Raw genomic sequence first — 19,215 nt, forward strand, 5'->3', positions numbered from 1 at the left:
TCGCGGATAATGGGGAAAAAAGTGGCGTTCAGCAGTATTTCGCCGGGGTTACTTGGTCCTTTAATTTTCACGACCAAGCCTCAAAAAGGTGCCCCAACTGACCAGATGACCACCGGAAGGAATCGGGGATGACCTCCCCGTACTCCCCCAGTGGTCACCAACCCGCTCCCACACTAAAACAATAAAACTAAAAACCTTTTTTGCCAGCCTGTATGCCAGCCTCAAATGCCGTACCCACCTCCATGACAGCAGAATGTGTTCTATCCTCTGACAGCCTTTCCCTGGTTGTGATGTGGCTCTCGGCTGAGTGTAACACCTTTTCTGTTAGGTGCACTGCAGAGTCACATCAGCAATGCATTATGGTGGGTGTAGGGTAGTGGGCTCTACTCCCATGGTGCTTTTCCCCCTGCTAACTGGGTCAGAGTGTGTCCAGTTTTGTTTCCGGTAGTCCATGAGGTAGTGGCCATTTTTGTCAGACAGTTTTAGATCCCTTTCATGTGTTACCCACGTTAGAGAACTTAGTTATTACCTTGAATGTTGCTGAAAGAGGGCATTGTACACCATTCTGCCAGCTCTGACCTACTGCTAATCTCAGTACCAGGGAGACTCTTTGCCAGTGGGGCACAACCTCTGATCTGCAGTTAACTGTGAGTAAACGTTCTTATTCAAATAAAGGACTTTTTAAAAAGAGATTAGTCTTCAGGTATCAACTGGTGTGCCAAGGTTATACAGCAGCAACAAGTCCTAGAGGCCTGCATGTATGCAGGTCCCTGGAGCACTTTTAGTGGGTACCGCAGTGCACTTAAGGCAGGCGGACCCAGGCCCACCCCCCCCCCCCACCTGTAACACTTGTGCTGGTAAATGGGAGCCCTGCAAAACCCACTGTACCCACATTTAGTTGCCCCCTTCACCCCTAAGAGCTACGGTAGTGGTGTACATTTGTGGGTAGTGGGTTTTGTGGGGAGGGTTGGGGGGCTCAGCACCCAAAGTAAGGGAGCTATGCATGTGGGAGCTTTTTCTGAAGTCCATCACACTGACCCCTAGGGTGCCCAGTTGGTGTCCTGGCATGTCAGGGGGGCCAGTGCACTACGAATGCTGGCTCCTCCCATGACCAAATGCCTTGTATTTCACCGGGTTTGAGATGGCCGGCAGTTTTTTCCATTATCGCTGAAAAACAAAACCGGCAATCTCAACCCTGGCGAACTCTGGCATTTGGCCGGGCTAAACCGTATTATCAAAAAAAAGATGGCCAGCCATCTTTTTCGAAAATGTGGTTCCGGCCAGCTGTTGCGTGCCGCCAAAATAGATAGATCGCCAGCGACGTTCGATTATGCCCCTCAAAATCATTTGAGAGTTATTATTTATTTATGACATTTATACACCACATTTTCCCGCACAATTTCGAGCTCAGTGTGGAAGTCATTACAAAATATAAAACAAAATACATAAATCCCATAAACTTATCAATAAGGAAAGAATTGTAAATATATAAAAAAATTCAATAATAAAGCATAATGGGGAGAATGGAAGGGGTCCATTCGTCACCAGGATCAACTGACAGAAATGTTTTGAAAGGGAAAGATTTCAAAAACTTACGAAAAATCAAGTAATCATGTTGAGATCTTATATTTTTCGGCAATCAATTCCACCATTTAGTAAAAAGTAGCTGAATACAGTGGTGGAAATAAGTATTTGATCCCTTGCTGATTTTGTAAGTTTGCCCACTGACAAAGACATGAGCAGCCCATAATTGAAGGGTAGGTTATTGGTAACAGTGAGAGATAGCACATCACAAATTAAATCCGGAAAATCACATTGTGGAAAGTATATGAATTTATTTGCATTCTGCAGAGGGAAATAAGTATTTAATCCCTCTGGCAAACAAGACCTAATACTTGGTGGCAAAACCCTTGTTGGCAAGCACAGCGGTCAGACGTCTTCTGTAGTTGATGATGAGGTTTGCACACATGTCAGGAGGAATTTTGGTCCACTCCTCTTTGCAGATCATCTCTAAATCATTAAGAGTTCTGGGCTGTCGCTTGGCAACTCGCAGCTTCAGCTCCCTCCATAAGTTTTCAATGGGATTAAGGTCTGGTGACTGGCTAGGCCACTCCATGACCCTAATGTGCTTCTTCCTGAGCCACTCCTTTGTTGCCTTGGCTGTATGTTTTGGGTCATTGTCGTGCTGGAAGACCCAGCCACGACCCATTTTTAAGGCCCCTGGCGGAGGGAAGGAGGTTGTCACTCAGAATTGTACGGTACATGGCCCCATCCATTCTCCCATTGATGCGGTGAAGTAGTCCTGTGACCTTAGCAGAGAAACACCCCCAAAACATAACATTTCCACCTCCATGCTTGACAGTGGGGACGGTGTTCTTTGGGTCATAGGCAGCATTTCTCTTCCTCCAAACACGGCGAGTTGAGTTCAAGCCAAAGAACTCAATTTTTGTCTCATCTGACCACAGCACCTTCTCCCAATCACTCTCGGCATCATCCAGGTGTTCACTGGCAAACTTCAGACGGGCCGTCACATGTGCCTTCCGGAGCAGGGGGACCTTGCGGGCACTGCAGGATTGCAATCCGTTATGTCGTAATGTGTTACCAATGGTTTTCGTGGTGACAGTGGTCCCAGCTGCCTTGAGATCATTGACAAGTTCCCCCCTTGTAGTTGTAGGCTGATTTCTAACCTTCCTCATGATCAAGGATACCCCACGAGGTGAGATTTTGCGTGGAGCCCCAGATCTTTGTCGATTGACAGTCATTTTGTACTTCTTCCATTTTCTTACTATGGCACCAACAGTTGTCTCCTTCTCGCCCAGCGTCTTACTGATGGTTTTGTAGCCCATTCCAGCCTTGTGCAGGTGTATGATCTTGTCCCTGACATCCTTAGACAGCTCCTTGCTCTTGGCCATTTTGTAGAGGTTAGAGTCTGACTGATTCACTGAGTCTGTGGACAGGTGTCTTTCATACAGGTGACCATTGCCGACAGCTGTCTGTCATGCAGGTAACGAGTTGATTTGGAGCATCTACCTGGTCTGTAGGGGCCAGATCTCTTACTGGTTGGTGGGGGATCAAATACTTATTTCCCTCTGCAGAATGCAAATAAATTCATATACTTTCCACAATGTGATTTTCCGGATTTAATTTGTGATGTGCTATCTCTCACTGTTACCAATAACCTACCCTTCAATTATGGGCTGCTCATGTCTTTGTCAGTGGGCAAACTTACAAAATCAGCAAGGGATCAAATACTTATTTCCACCACTGTATATAGATATATAAACTACTTTCTTACAGGTAAGAAAATGAAGACACAGGTGGTCTCTTGCACCAAACATTGAATTGGGAGAAGGCAAAGTAACAAGGGTCAACATATATGGGTGGGGGGGGGGGGGGTTTACTAAAGATTAGCTTGAATTATTTGCAGCAGGGCCCATAGGAATAAAATTAGCTTTGCTGCAAATAATTCAAGCTAATCTTTAGTAAAAGACCCCAATACTAAATCTGAAATATGAGAGCACAGAGTTTGAATACAATCCTGGCCCTAATGGGATGCCAATGCAAATGTATCAGCAAAGGAGTAGCCCTCTCAAAGCATGGTAAATGCATTACTAGCTGCAGTATTTTGGGCAGTTTGCAGTTTCCTTAAGATACATTGTTTACACCTTGCATAGATAGAATTACAAGAGATTGGACTAGTAATCTGAAATTATCAATTGAAAAAAAGGGCCTAATACGCTTCAGCTTCCAAAGTAATTTAAAAGAGTTAGGGACTCATTTTCAAAGTACTTAGACTTACAAAGTTCCATAGGTTACTGTGGAACTCTGAAATCTAAGTACTTTGAAAATACACCTCTTAGTAACCACCGAGGACACTTGAGATTCAAAGGTTAAGTGCAGATCAACAACAACCCCTAAATATTTTACAGTGGACTCCAAAGGATAAGAAATAGTCAGTGCTGAAATTGCTGCAGGGATCATGATCAGATTAGTTATTACCAAAAATTTAGTCTTCTCCTGATTTAATTTTAGCCTGAATTCAGATGCCCAGGATTCCATTAAATCAAGGCCAGTTTTAATCCTATATAGAATTCCCTGGATGTCACCGAGAAAAGGGATATAAATAGTGACATCATTCGTGTAGATAAAAAGATGGAACCCCATTGACTCAATTCTCCCCTCTAGCGGAGCCATCATGACAGTAAATAATATTGGAGATAGGGTGAGCCTTGCGGCACACCACAATTTGGAGACCAAGGTGATGATAATGCACCCGACATTTTTACTCTGTAAGACTTAGACTTCAGGAAGCCCTGAAACCAGAAAAAGACTTTCTCACAAATCCCAAATTGGTCTAACCTTAATAAAGAAGGGGGAAACACAACAGATGGAGAGGGCAGTGAAAAAAGAATAGATCAGACAGTGATAAAAAGGGGTTTCGCTGAAATGGGATACAAAAGCACGAGTAATTTTCTTATATTTATGTTCAGGTGGAAAGGCTTGAGAAAAGAATAGGCCTTCAGGATGGCCTTAAATCTTAAAAGGGAAAGTTCTGACCAAAGGTGAAGGGGGATGTTATTCCAGAGAGAGGGAGAGACCACTGAAAAAGCAGATGTTCTAGCTGAATGCAAGCGAATATGGAGAAAAGTAGGTATCACAGAGACAGATTGCTGAGATGAACACAATGAACTGATTGGGAAACAGGGAATTAGGTGCTTAAATAGAAAAAGTGGAATACCTGAATGAAGAACTTGAAAGGTTATGACAAGAATCTTAAACTGAATGCGATATTGTATTGGGAGCCAATGTTTAGCAAAGAGTAGAGGGGAAACACTATCAAATTTTCTAGCTCCATATATCAGCTTAACAGAAGTATTTTGAACCAGTTGTAAGCGACGTAGTTGATATTGCAGTAGGCCATGAAGAACAGAATTACAGTAACCAAGACATGAAATAACAAGGGAATGAATGAGCAAACAGAAGGAGGACTTGTCAAAAAGAGCTCTTCAAGCCCAATTTGACATGGGACAAAAAGGGATTTCCAGACAATGGCATAAATATGATTTTTAAATGTGAGACGATTGTCAATAAGTACTCCTAAAATCTTTACCTCCTCTTTAAGAGAAATATGTATACCAGAAATGGAAGGAACAAAGTGAAGATCAGCAGGGCCACATAAAGGGAAAGGCACAGCCATGATTTTAGATGGATTAAGTTTTATGCAATGGAATGAAAACCAGTCAGCAATAAGACATAACTCTTCAGAGATGTGGGCCATGAGAGGGGAGTAACTGGACTCAAGGGGAAAGAGAAGCTGGATATCATTCACATATATGAAGAAAGTAATATTCAGTGTTTGAAGAAAAAGAGCAAGAGGAGACAGATAAATGTTAAATAGAATGGGTCTGAGTACTGAGCCTTGAGGAGTATGACACTTTAAAGGTTGTATCCTGAATATAAGAGTTGAGCCAGAGGAGGGACAAGACATGGACTCCTATTTCCTCCAGACGTTTAAGAAATATGCTGTGATCCACTGGATCAAATGCTGCACTGAGTTCAAATGAAACAAGAAGAACTTCCCTACCTCCATCAAGGGTACAGTGGAGAATGTCGGTAAGAGCTAACAAAGAATATTCAGTAAAATAATGATCACATAACCCTGTCTGACATGGGTGAAGACAGTTTGTTTTATCAAAAAAGAAGTAAGCTGTGATGCTACAATTTTCTCTGTATGCTTGGAAACAAATGGAAGCTGTGAGATGGGATGATAATTGTTAGAGTCAGAAGCATCAACATTAGTACCCTTTGGATGGGGATAAATGATAGCAAGCTTCCAGATTGAAGAAAACACACCCATAGAAAGACTAGTATAGATAAGTAATTTATGACATTTGTTTCAAGAGATAATTTGGAATAGGGTCAGAAGATATCGAAGAAGAGGACATAGAGGAAATACTGCGGAGAATCTCAGCTTCTGATGATATTTGGAAAGTAGTAAAGGTATTGCATGAATAGGAAGTATCATTCCTATCAGGAACAGGTACGGAATGCTGATACGAAGTCAACTGCCATAAGGGTAGAAGAAGCAATAGATGAGCCTGTAACTTTTTTTGAGAATCTTAAACAGGTGGGAGGAGTTGGGATATCTATGTTTGGAAAATTATCCTTTTTAGCCAAAGTAATCCGACCTCCTGTAATAGGAGGTGGCATTCTTGAAAAGTATTAATATGTGGTATATGTAGTAAGTGCTGTACTATTTGTTTTGTTTGTGTACATACATATACACTAGGTACTATTTGTTCTATACGATTATTATGTCTGTTGATGGTATAATCTGCCTAGAAGACTGCTGACAGAGCGGAATATTTATTTATTACATTTGTATCCCACATTTTCCCACCTATTTGCAGGCTCAATGTGGCTTACATAGTACTGGAGAGGCGTTTGCAGACTCCGGTGTGAACAAATACAAAGTGATGTTGTGGTAAGATAAATTTCATGTAGCACAGCCACATTAGAGAATCATACAATGGAAGAGTTGAGTTATGTCCATTACATACTTTAGTTTTGTTGTGTTGCAGAGATCAGGTATTTAAGTTGGATTGGTAGGGTATGCCTTTTTAAACAGGTTAGTTTTTAGTGATTTCCGGAAGTTTAGGCGGTTGTATGTCATTTTCAAGGCTTTTGGTAGTGCATGCCACAGTTGCGTGCTTATGTAGGAGAAATTGAAAAGTTGATTTGTATTTAAGCCCTTTGCAGCTTGGGTAGTGCAGATTTAGAAATATACGTGTTGATTCGGATGTGTTTCTAGTTGGTAAGTCAATCAAGTCTGTCATGTATCCCGGGGCTTCGCCGTAGATGATTTTGTGAACCAGGGTGCAGATTTTGAAAGCAATGCGTTCTTTGATTGGGAGCCAGTGTAGCTTTTCGCAGAGGGGTTTTGCGCTTTCAAATCGTGTTTTTCCAAATATAAGCCTAGCTGCCGTGTTTTGTGCGGTCTGAAGTTTCTTTAAGGTTTGTTCTTTGCATCCCACATAGATTCCATTGCAGTAGTCTGCGTGGCTTAGTACCATTGATTGTATCAGGGTGCGAAATGTTTCCCTCAGGAAGAATTGTTTTAAGCGTTTGAGTTTCCACATTGCAGCATTCTATACAAGCGTTGTGTCAGAGGAAACAACGAAGCACACTCACCTTCACAACGGTCTTTCTAAAGACCTCCCTTTGTTGAGGATTTGCCTTCATCAAATAGTTCTCAAAAGCATTCGGCATTAAGACTCCTGATGCAGGCCTAACGGCCGAAACACGACGTTGTGTCGAGTCTTTATACCTCAATAAACATCTTTATTATTATATATCCTTTCAGTCTTTGGAATCCTTGGTCGCCCTCCCACTTTTATTTCATTTATTGTTGTTGTCCGTGGGGCGTCTAGAGTTCTCCGCCTTCTGGCGGATATTTTTTCTCTCCACATTGAGTGAAACATATAAATTTTAAAATAAATAACAATGAAAGGTGCAGTGGAAGGTCATACGCCATTTATGCTCAAGATGTCGCAATTGGCAACAAAGAAGATGAAGACCAGCATGGTACCAAGGATGTGACTGACAATTATAGAGACTAACATTATGAAGCGGGGCAACTTTATCAAGAGTATTAGATAAAGTAGAATTCCAGAGGAAGATCCGAGTCTCAAGGGGTAAAATCTGCAGAAGAGGTAGGACAATTGGCAACAAAGGATTCTGGACTAACGTGGCCTAACATGTGACATTGCCGTACAGAAGAGGAAGTTGGATTAGACATAGAAGATGGGTAGCTCATCTTTAAAAGGTGATGGTCTGACCAGGGAACAGAGACATTAAGAAGCTTCAAAATAGTTTGAGACAAAGGTATAAGAAGTAAGTCAAGAGTCTGTTCTGACTCAGACTCTAGCTGCAAAATAAAAAAACACGATAATATATAATAAATTTATCAATTTACACTTATATATAATTTCCTGGATCTACAATTATATTTACCAGTACTTTAGATCCACAACAAAAAATGTAAAGTCTAATATTTGCTTGCTTTATTTTTTGTCTATTAGATTGTAAGCTCTTTGAGCAGGGACTGTCTTTCTTCTTCTATGTTTGTGCAGCGCTGCATACGCTTTGTAGCGCTATAAAAATGCTAAATAGTAGTAGTAGTAGTAATATTAGTAGGAGTCAGAGTTGGAACTGGAGTCAGAGATGGAGTCAGACAGTAGAAAAATAGATGTGTTGAAGGCTTGGTGTACTGACTCCACAGCCCTGATATAATATGTAAACCTTTGGTTGTGGCACAGAAAGGTGGTATATGAACCATACCTATACCCATTCTGTAAGTTGCACATGCAGTGAGAACCTCACCATGTGTTCACCCCTTGCATTTACACACCACCTAAGTTAGGCCTTTAGAGAATAGCACTTAGAAGCTCTGCTGGCACTCTTGCGGGTAGGTGAACACATATGTATATAAGTGCTAGAGTTCTATACATCCCACCGTGTCCACATTTACCTGGAACTGTTAAAGCCTTACTCTTAACTTTTCAAGACCTCAACGATGTTACTCAACAGCATAAATTTTATATTGCTATTGAGATTTATACACCCACCTCATCATCAGTCTCTATAGTAATTCATTCCCCCGATATTCAAAAGCATTTAACCAGCCAGAATTGGCCCCATTACCAGCTACCCGTGAATTTTCAGCGGGACATGACCGGCCAGGGGCATTCCAAAAAGTCACGCATATATTTATAGAATACGGCCTCAGTGCGCCTAGCTTGGGCACCAGCATTTCACCAGATTTCAGCAGGCATAAGTCTGGCGCCTACATTTAGAATTTAGGTGCAGGAATTGGTGCTCAGAGCAATTTTATAAAGGGCACATGTCCTTTATAGAACCGTGCTGATTTTCTTTCAGCACCCAATGTTGAGCGCCATTTACTGAATCTGGTACGTACTGCGTAGGTGCTATGTGCACACTCAGCGCTGTTCTATAAATGACACTTGCTACTTGCTTAGCATGTAAATTGAAGGAGGCATACCAAAGAGTGGAGCACAGGCAGAGCTCCATCTTACACACGCTAGAGTGCTGCGCATTTATGCCTACTGTTGACATGGCGTAAGTGAGCACGCCTAATTTTAGGTGCATAGATGTCGATTTATTCTAGTATTCTATAATGGAATTTTGGTGCCCAGATGCCATTATACAATTAGCATTAGGCATCTAACTTTGGCACCCAGTTATAGAATTGCCATAGGATGTTTTAAGATGTACTAACAAACACACATCCCCAGTACTTGATGTTGCCGCAGGAAAAGTCCCCCAACAGAACGAGAAAATAAATATCCAATAGTCCCTGGTAGATAGATAGTATATAATCCCCTACTGGAACCAGGATCACTGCTACCTAGTAAAGACTCATAATAATACAATCCAATATTCCACTATATTGCCATTCACATTAATAATATTATATATATATACGTATTTTTTTGAGTACCCTCAGATCTTTCCACTATCTTCGGCACTGTACTGCTGCCTAGTGGTATAGCACTTCTCTCATTGGGTTACTCATTTTATGTGTAATTAAGGAACCACATAAGTGCTATCAAGTTGGTATATTACACAAAACTTTCTAAGTGATACACTATTTAAACCAGCCCCAATTTCAAAAAACTTTCTTATGTGATAAACTGTTTAAACCTGCACCAGTTCACTTCATTCATTGCTACTTCAAAATGGCAATAGTTTCAATTAATCAACCAGCACTTATCTTCCTTCGTGCTGCCTCACTGCATCAAAAGGCAGGATTATGTGAAAACATCCGACCCGCCTTCTCCTGGACACGCCCAGCAGAGTCCCAGGAAAAGTCCCAGCAGAGATTTGCACCCATTCTTTTCTATGTAGTGAAAGTGGATTTCCTTTTGCCCTCCCTTTATATATCTAAAACCAGACATATAACCTAGTAACATAGTTCTATAAGCCTATAAGTCCCAAAACATACCTGGATGGTGATAAAACCAGCAAAGAACTAAAATACCTATTCAATCTGAAGAAAAGCCTTGCTGAATGATAAGACCTTTGGGGGTTAAATGAGCTCTAAAACGAATTTAAAACAGAGAAATAAATAGCTATGGTTTAATACACTGAGATGGTGAAGCTGTGTTAAAACCAAAGTGAAAAGCCATGTTCCAGGTTTTGTCCTTTCTGAGGCTGAACTAGAGAAAGTAGGATTAGTTAGGTTGAAGCTCAGCGATTCCCAAGAGTCGCCTTCTGCCACACTTAGACTTAAAATAGTTGCAGTATTTATGCAAATTTTCCAGTGGTCCCCGACCGTTGCTTTCTTCTCCTGTTGATCTCACCAGACAAGTATGTAGTGTTTGTTCGAGATGTCACATGGAGGAATGCAGGCAGAATCAATATTCACAGTACAACGAGATGTTGGTAACAGATAATTAACTAGCCAAGGCAAAGAACTTTACAAGACTCCCTCACTCTGCAGCATTTTAATTTAACTTTATTAAAATACACCTCTTACTGGTTCAGGTGGAGCTCATATCATGTGGTGGGAATGCTCTGTGCACCTCCTCTGTCCTTATTCAGATGTTGCAGACATCATAGCCAATTTGCATGTTTGAAAAGAGATTAAGTGGGAGCAGACCTTGCATAAATGAAGTTTATTTGAGGTTTCCCAGCTGTGTGGGCTACACTGTGTGCCAAAAGGAGGACAGGGACCTCCAAGAAGGAGGATAAAATGGACAAATTTGAATTAAATTTGCATACAAAATTTGTATATGCAAATAGATTTACATAGGGGGTAATATTCAGCCCATAGCAGTAAGCAGCTTGTAAGCTCCTGGCATTAAATACCTGGTTATATGTCCTGACCTGGATGACATGAAGATCGCCAACAGAGTGGACACACCAGAGGGAGTAGAAACCATGAGAAGAGATATCCAAATATTAGCAGAACGGTCTAAGGTCTGGCAATTAAAGTTTAATGCTTAGAAGTGCAGAGTGATGCTCTTGGGGTGCAGAAATTAGGGTTACCATATGGCTCTAGAAAAAGGAGGACAGGTTGAGCCAGTCTGGGTTTTACTTCTATTGCTTTCAATGGGAGCAAAACCTGGACTGGATCAATGTGTCCTCCTTTCTCTGGAGCCATATTGTAAACCTAGCAGAAATGCAAAGGAGAGGTACGAGATGGGAGGAGAGAGATTGATAAGCACAGCTCAGGAGACGGACCTTGGGATGGTGGTGCCTAAGGATCTAAAGGTGACAAAACAATGTGACAACGTGGTGGCCACAGCCAGAAGGATGCTAGGCTGCATAGAGTGGGGTATAACCAGCAGAAGAAGGTGTTGATGCCCCTGTACAAGTGATTAGTGAGCAGTGCTTTTTTTGTGCTGGTACGCACCGGTACGACGTACCAGCACCTTTTCTCTCAGGGCCGGCTCACCTTACCTCCCTCAGCTCCCCGACTTTCCGTTAGTGCCGCCCTGCATTGAAATCTTTTATTTTACCTCAAGTCGCAGCTGCAAAGCAGCAATGAAAGCAGCAGGCAGGCTCACCTTCAGCTTTCCCTTCCCTCTCAACGTCCCACCTTCCTCTGATGTGATTTCCTTTCCATGAGGGCGGGATGCTGAGAGGGAAGGGAAGCGAGGAGGCCAGAAAAAAGCTGCAGGTCCTTATGCCTGCATTCATAAAGGGAAGGTAAACGCTACTGCAGAAGAACTAGCTAACCTTTTACTCCTAAAGCTCTGGAATTGTGCTTAGCCTTTTCATCTTCTGCAAACTTCTCTGCATCTGCGCAGAATAGCTAAGGTTCCTTAGCATGGATTTAAATTTGTTGTGCGCTGTCTACCCTAGGCTTTGCACACAGTTATCTCCCTCACAAAACTTCTTTATACATAGCGCAAAAGCCAAGCTAACCTGTGCGCAAAGCCTAGTGCACTTTATGGCATCAGCTCCTCAGAGCGCAATGACTGACTGGTATTTCTGGTCTCCCATGTGATAGCTTTCCCTTCACTATCTGAGTCATTCCTTCCTAACCAAAAGGCAGACAAAGCTTAATCACTGCTGCACCAGCACACAGCCCCTCCCCCCCCCCCCCCCCCCCCCCCCCCCCCCCGAATTCTGCTTTCTTAAATGGATGCCTAGTCCTTCTAGTGGTAGGGGGCCATCGGTTTGTTTCTTAATTTAGTCTTCTCTCTATACAACATTGAGTGCTGCTTAAAAATTGCGAGGAATTCCAAAATACGTGATAAGTTGTTTGAGTCTGGTGGATTGCTTAGGTCCTAAGGACCCTTCCATGGGACAGACTGACCTTTTTAACTTCTGCTAATTCTTATACAGTCTTAGAAGATCTTTTACTAAGCCACAGTAGCATTTATATCTTCTGATAGAAATCAGCTGGTGGTAAATGCCAAGACGCCCATAGGAATATAATGAGCATCTTGTCGTTTACCGCCAGCTGATTTCTACTGTGAGCTAAACGCTATCGCTGCTTAGTAAAAGACCCCTTTAATTAGGCTAGAACTACCCAGTATTCCTTTCATATGGGAGACCCAGTAGATGCTTACTCCCAAGACTGGGTCTTAAGCAGTTACAAATATATACTACAGAAAGGAAGTATTATCAAGAATCTCATAAACATAACATAACATATTATGCTGCTATAAAATCTTAAAATATCCTGGATGCTACGTGAAGGAGAGCTAAAATAGCTGAGCATGTGCCTACGGGAGCAGAGGCGATTTCTGCTGGGGAAGAAAGACAGTGTAAGAGATGAAGCCCCTGCAGGACTTTCTACTTCCTCCCCCCTCCCCCCTCACCACCACACACATGGCTGAGTTCTTGATAGCAGGCAGGCTGTGGTTTTTATGATTCCCTTACTTGATTTCCTGCTTACAGCTAACCTTTTTATTTTGGGGGCTAGAGTGAAGGGAAATATCTCTGCAACAGTCAGTAAAGGCAACCAATAAAAGACTGAAGGGGGGAGGAACATTTACGCCATCAGAGAGTCAATCAAAGATCTCCCAACCTGGTTGGTCTCACCTGAAGCAAAAGAGTTGGACTGTCCAGATTGGGGAAGGTCAATGATACAGAGCCCTACCATGGTATCCATACTCTGTCTGTCAGTACTGTTTCACTGGTGGCCACAAACAGGTAATGAGTGGTGCATAATATATATACTTTGCAAAGAGGTCTTAATTATGGAAAAACACAGCCATGTTGCCACCAGCAAAATAGCAAGACAAGGAAAGCAGCATCCATAGGGCTCTAGATCTAGCCCTATGACACAGTCCCCTGGATTCTATTTATTATATTTATGTTTATATTTGGTCAGTTATATTATACTATTAACAAAATTGTAAGTTTAATGTTAAACTATACCTGCCTTGGGTGAATCTCTTCATAAAGGCAATTAATACATCCCAATAAATAAATATGTATGGCACCCATATTTGGGCACCTAAATTTAGGCACACTGCCAAGATGTACATGCAACTTAACTTCTTTACAAGCAATCAATAATTGGGTGCTAACAACCAATTATTGACATTTATTGGTAAAAGCAGTTAGCTTAGCAGGGTTTTTTTTAAAAGTTTGGATAATTTCCTAAAAGAAAAGTCCGTAAACCATTATTAAGATGGACTTGGGAAAATCCACTGCTTATTTCTAGGATAAGCAGCATAAAATCTGTTTTACTGTTCTGGGATCCCGTCAGGTAATTGTGACCTGGACTGGCCACGGTTGGAAACAGGATACTGGACCTGATGGTCTTTGGTCTGTCCCAGTATGGCAACGCTTATATTCTTTTTTTTTTTTTAATTTATTATTTATTCATTTAAACAATATTTACAAGAAACATCTTGCTTAGGAAAGTGTCATATAACTAGGAACTATTACAAAAGGAAAATACTCTCAAAAAAGCACATAAGTCTATACACTTTCAAAATTATAAGACACTCAAGTCCATAATGGGAGATCCAAGACTTCAGGCAATCTAAGGGGAGAATTATACTAAAGGAAAAAAGTTATTAGGTAAATCCTTCTCTGCTAAGAAATTATACATTATTCTTTAAAGCTTCTCCATTTTAACTGAGGCTACTAATGCTGACAGATGTTCAGGTTCAGTAAATACATATTTCTTCCCCCCCTAGCCTTACTATGCACTTGCAGGGGTACCTTAAAAAAAAGGCACCCCCCAAGCGCAGAATTTCTGGCTTAAGGAGTAAAAATTGTTTCCTCCGTCGACGTGTCTCCTTGGAGACATCAGGAAATAACAATATTTTGAGACCCCAAAAAAGGGTTCTCTTTGTTACGGAAAAAAAGGCAGAAGATCCAATTCTTATCAGGTAGTAGGGCGACAGTCGCTACCAAAGTAGCGGCTGTCACCAGTTCGGAGTCAGAAGTCTCAAGCAAAAGAGAAACATCAATAGGTATTTCAGTCTCTTGATTCAAGTTCCTTTCTGGGACATAATAAACTTGGGAGAAGGGTGGAAAATCCTTTTCCTGAACATTTTTATAGTCTTCTATAATTAGGTTTTGTGCACGCATCTGGTTGCGCACTATTCCATAACTATGGGCACCAAAATCCCATCGTGTGTAATGTAAAAGGGGGCGTGGCCATGGGAGGGGCATGAGCATGTTGGGGCATTCTGAAAAATTGTTGTTACAGGATACTAAATCTGTAGCTCAAAGTTAGGGCACAGAAGTCAGCACTAAGCGCGATTCTGTAAAGGGTGCACACCCTTTATAGAATCATGCTTAGTGCCAACCGTGCCCGTTTTTAGCATGATTTATAGAATTTATGTACAGTGCACTCCATTTAAGTGCACGTCGGATAAGTGCATGCTCTGTTTAACTGCATGCCGTACTTCGGTCCCGTTTTTGGCACCATCAATTTCTATGGGGACAAACTTTGGTTTAGCACACCACTGATAAGTGCAAGATTTGCTTAGATGCATGGTTCAAGTCCGCTCCTCTGCAGGAGAGACTCTGCATAAGCGCGCACATGGAATATGGAAGACGATTGGCGCATGACAACCAACGAGATTTCAAATTTACTGCCTCTTTAAAACTGCCACAGGGAGAATAAGCGAAAGAATGTTGTTAGGGTCTACACCGGGGTCGTTGTCGCGGCGGAACTGTAAGACTTTAATACTAGCTGAACGAATAGAAGTTCTTAAAAAATTAGAAAACAAAACAAAGTCAAGCATCTATTGCTAAAGAATATGGTGTCAATCCCAGTCAAATTTTACGTGTCTTGAAGCAGAAAGACTAGCTTCTGGAAGACTGGCAAAACAATACAAATCCACAACGGAAACGAAAACGGCGGGAAAAGCTGAGGAGGTAGAAGATGCTCTTCTTCGGTGGTTTTCTCAAGTCAGGAGCAGACAGTTTCCTGTCAGTGGTCCACTGCTTATGGAGAAAGTTAACCAGCTAGCTGAAAGTCTTGGACTAACTGAATTCAAAGCCACTGTTGGATGGTTGGAAAGATGGAAGGAGAGGAACAGCATAAAATTCAAGAAACAGCATGGTGAGAAACAAGACGCTGGTGACTTTGGTGCTGAAAATTGGGTTGTTTCAGTTCTTCCTACCATCTTGAACGAGTTTGCACCTCGTGACATTTTCAATGCTGACAAAAATGGTCTCTAATGGCGAGCGATTCCTGATGGAACACTTGCATTCAAACATGCCGAAACTACTGGAGATAAAACATCGAAGGACCGACTGACAATCCTTGTTTGCTGCAATATGGATGGGAGTGAGAAGTTGGAACCCCTCGTCATTGGAAAGAGCAAACAGCCCTGTTGCTTCAAGAAAGTTAAGCAACTTCCTGTGTCATTCGAGGCTAACGCAAATTCATGGATGACTGGGGAAATTTGGAAGCAGTGGCTAAAGAAGTTAGACACTAGAATGCGGGCACAAAAGCGTCAGATTTTGCTGCTTTGTGATAATTGTGCAGCACACAGGGATGATGTCAGGCTATCTAACGTCAAGGTGGTATTCCTGCCACCAAACACTACCTCTCTGATCCAACCTATGGATCAGGGCATAATAGCCAATTTCAAACAACATTATCGGACTCTTGTGCTACGTCGTCTGATGAGCGTTATGGATGACCAGACTGGCAAGGATAAACGTGCTGTTGAAATGGCTCGTAATCTATCACTGTTGGATTCCGTACATATGCAGAAAGAAGCCTGGAATCATGTTACATAGGCAACCATTGTGAACTGCTACAAGCAGGCAAGCTTTGTTAAGGATGTGAAGAGGGATGAAACAGATGCAGCTGTTGCAAACTCGTCAGATAAAGAGGTTATTGACATCCCAGCTGGTGTTACTGAAGAGGAGTTCCATCGCTACGTAGCTGTTGATTACGATCTACAAACAGCTGAAGACAGCACTGATGTCGAGATATGCGCCTACACGCAGGCAACAACGGCTGATGATGGAACAGATAAGAAATGAGCAGCGAGGCACATGCTGACGAAATTCAACAACCTCCTCCTGTCACTTTTGCAAGAGCGCTGGAGAGCCTCAACACCGTGCGGGCCTATCTGGAGGCCACTGGATGTCAGTGCTAAGACAGTTTTTTTGTCTGGCAGACGTAGTCTATGGAACTCACAGACCCAAGAATGTACAGAGGACTATAACTGATTACTTCAAGCAAGCCTAATGTCAGTTAATGGAGACTGTATACTGTACTTATAATAATAAACAGTATTGTACATATGTTTATCAGATGTCAAGCTTCTTTGGGTCACAACGGTTAAGTGCACACTCTAGTTAACTGCATGCATTTCTTTGGTCCCAGACCCTTGCACTTAAGCGGATTGCACTGTATTTATTTATTTATTGGGATTTATTAACCGCCTTTATGAAGAGATTCACCCAAGGCGGTGTACAGCAAGTACAGTTTAACATCAAACTTACAATTTTGTTAACAGCATAACAACAGTAAAATTAACAAGTATAAACAAAAATACAATGAAAGAGGAAAACTTGAAAACAGCAAATTTAAGCCTAATAATGGGGCTATCATGAAACAGGATCAAAAATGTACACATTTAACCACACTGAAATTTAAATTAACAGAGATATAATACGATGTCAGCATAATACTAATGAAGCACCTAATAAGCATACAATTAGAGTATTCAAATAACATATATATGATGCTAATGCTTTTCTACAATAAACCTTACCATATAACTGAGTGGCGAAAAGCAGATATATAGATGGGGGCAAGATGGGTGGTACAGAGTATGTTGGAATAAATAAATGGGCGCCAAAACTAAAGGCAAGTTCTTCGTACAGTTAATCAAGATATAAGAAACTGGTCTAAGTTACAGTTTGTGTTGCAGGCTAGTCCAGGTGCAGAATGGGTGTATAGTCAGTCACCCTATGTATTAAAGGCATGAAGAGCCAGGCTTTCCCACAGTGTGACCAAGTGCTCCTACACATTCTTACTTTGGGCCTTTAACAGAGTATGTTTTCATTTAAGCCTTCACTCAAGACCTTGGGAGTCCCTTTACATGTGTTTTGAGTAATCCCTTTATAGATCCCTATTTAGTGTCCTTATAAGTGTCTGCAGGAGAAGCTATACAGTTAGTAGAGATTGGTGCAACAGACTGGGAACCACTGTCCTAGGGAACTCTTGTGTCTAGCTGAAGTATAAAATGTGTTATGGATGGGTCATTTAATTTTTTTTATAAAGTGAACACTGCAGAAGTATATTTCTTTCAGGCACTACATATGCTGAGACCAAGGAGAGTTTGACGTCAGAGGACATAGGGAGGAAGGAAAAGACATTGGCTTTCCTCTGAGTCAGAAGGAACTTTATCTGATTGGAGTGCGGAAGCCAACAGGGCTGCTGAGCTAGTTACCATGTTGCATAAAGACTGAGCAGTGGATATCCTCTTTTTTTGTGTGCCTGGGAAATAGGAACTGAATGTATGACACAGAGCGCTCCTGCTTGCTTCATGGATCATTTTAGTCTGGCTCACCCCAGAAATCGTGGTGTCTGAATTGTGCAATAGTACAGTGCTGTGAATTGAAGCTATCCACTCTGAAAGGTCAAGCAGCCCTATCGCAGCCCTCAGTAATTGAAAAGTTCAGGCAAGTCCAAGTTCACTGTTAATTTCTGGTAGTCAGTGGTCTTACCACTTGTAGTAAGGTTAGCTGTCACCTTGGGCAGAGCCCATTTACTGAATTAAAAAGTGATTTAGAAGTCTTAGGGAGTTAGCTATAAAGTGTTCTTTTGGGGGGCAGTGGCGTAACCACAGGTGGGTCTGGGTGGAATTTGGACTCAGGCCCATCAAAAATTGTGACAATCGTGCTGTGGCTGGTGGGGATCCATAAACCATGCCAGCTGAAGATTTCCTCCTCCTCAGGCAGCACTCTTCCAAATGGCAGCCGGCAGCACTTACCTTGAGCTGACGCCGACACTGGCCCCTCTGCACATACTCAGTTTTTCTGAATATGTGGCCTGCTGGCAGTGGCGTTAGCTTGAGGCAAGTGCTGCCGGCTGCCGTTTGGGAATCCCCACCAGCTCAGGCTTTCAATATTTTGGGTGGGCAGAAATTGGCGGAGGGTGGAAAGAGAAACCGGGGGGGGGGGGGGGGGTGAATGCCGTGCCCACCCAACTTGGGCTCAGGCCAACCCAAAATTGGCCATCTGGCTACACCCCTGTTTGGGGGGCAGGCACTTGGCTCCTATGTCCTCTCCCTAGTCTCGGCATATATAGCACCTGAAAGAAATACACTTCTGTAAAGATTTATACAGCATTCCCTTTTTTTGTTGTTTTTTACATTTTAAATGTCACATTCATAATACATCTTGTACTTCAACTAGTCACAAGAGTTCCCTAGGACTGTGGTGCGCCCCCCCACCCCCAATCATAGGATTGGGAGACGGAAACAATGAGAATAGCCCTTTCGAGACTAGTCCTCCAAAACAAATGTGCCCTTGCCTAACCTTTAACAGTAGAACCTGATATCTGATATCCTGCTGTCTGTTCCCTCCCTCAGGTGATGATGTCATAGCAAAGAAGAATGATCCCATGTGGTTGATTGTTGGGGGCACAGCTACCATCTTTGTCATGCTTTGTGTGATCATCGGCTTAGTCATATTCTTCACCCAGTGTCGAAAGAGGGAAAAATTCACCAGTAAGTAAACTCTAGG

General features: G+C 42.1%; 1 protein-coding gene across 1 annotated transcript in view; it reads left to right on the top strand.

Annotated features, from left to right (window-relative positions):
* TNFRSF12A (TNF receptor superfamily member 12A) overlaps positions 1 to 19,215 on the top strand; it is a 51,241-nt gene that overhangs the window by 21,221 nt on the left and 10,805 nt on the right. Inside the window, exon 3 of the mRNA XM_030209102.1 lies at positions 19,062 to 19,199. Coding sequence (XP_030064962.1) covers positions 19,062 to 19,199 — 138 coding nt within the window. The remainder of the gene's footprint in view (positions 1 to 19,061; positions 19,200 to 19,215) is intronic.

The sequence above is a fragment of the Microcaecilia unicolor genome, chromosome 7 (assembly GCF_901765095.1).
Source record: "Microcaecilia unicolor chromosome 7, aMicUni1.1, whole genome shotgun sequence".
Lineage (NCBI taxonomy): Eukaryota > Metazoa > Chordata > Amphibia > Gymnophiona > Siphonopidae > Microcaecilia > Microcaecilia unicolor.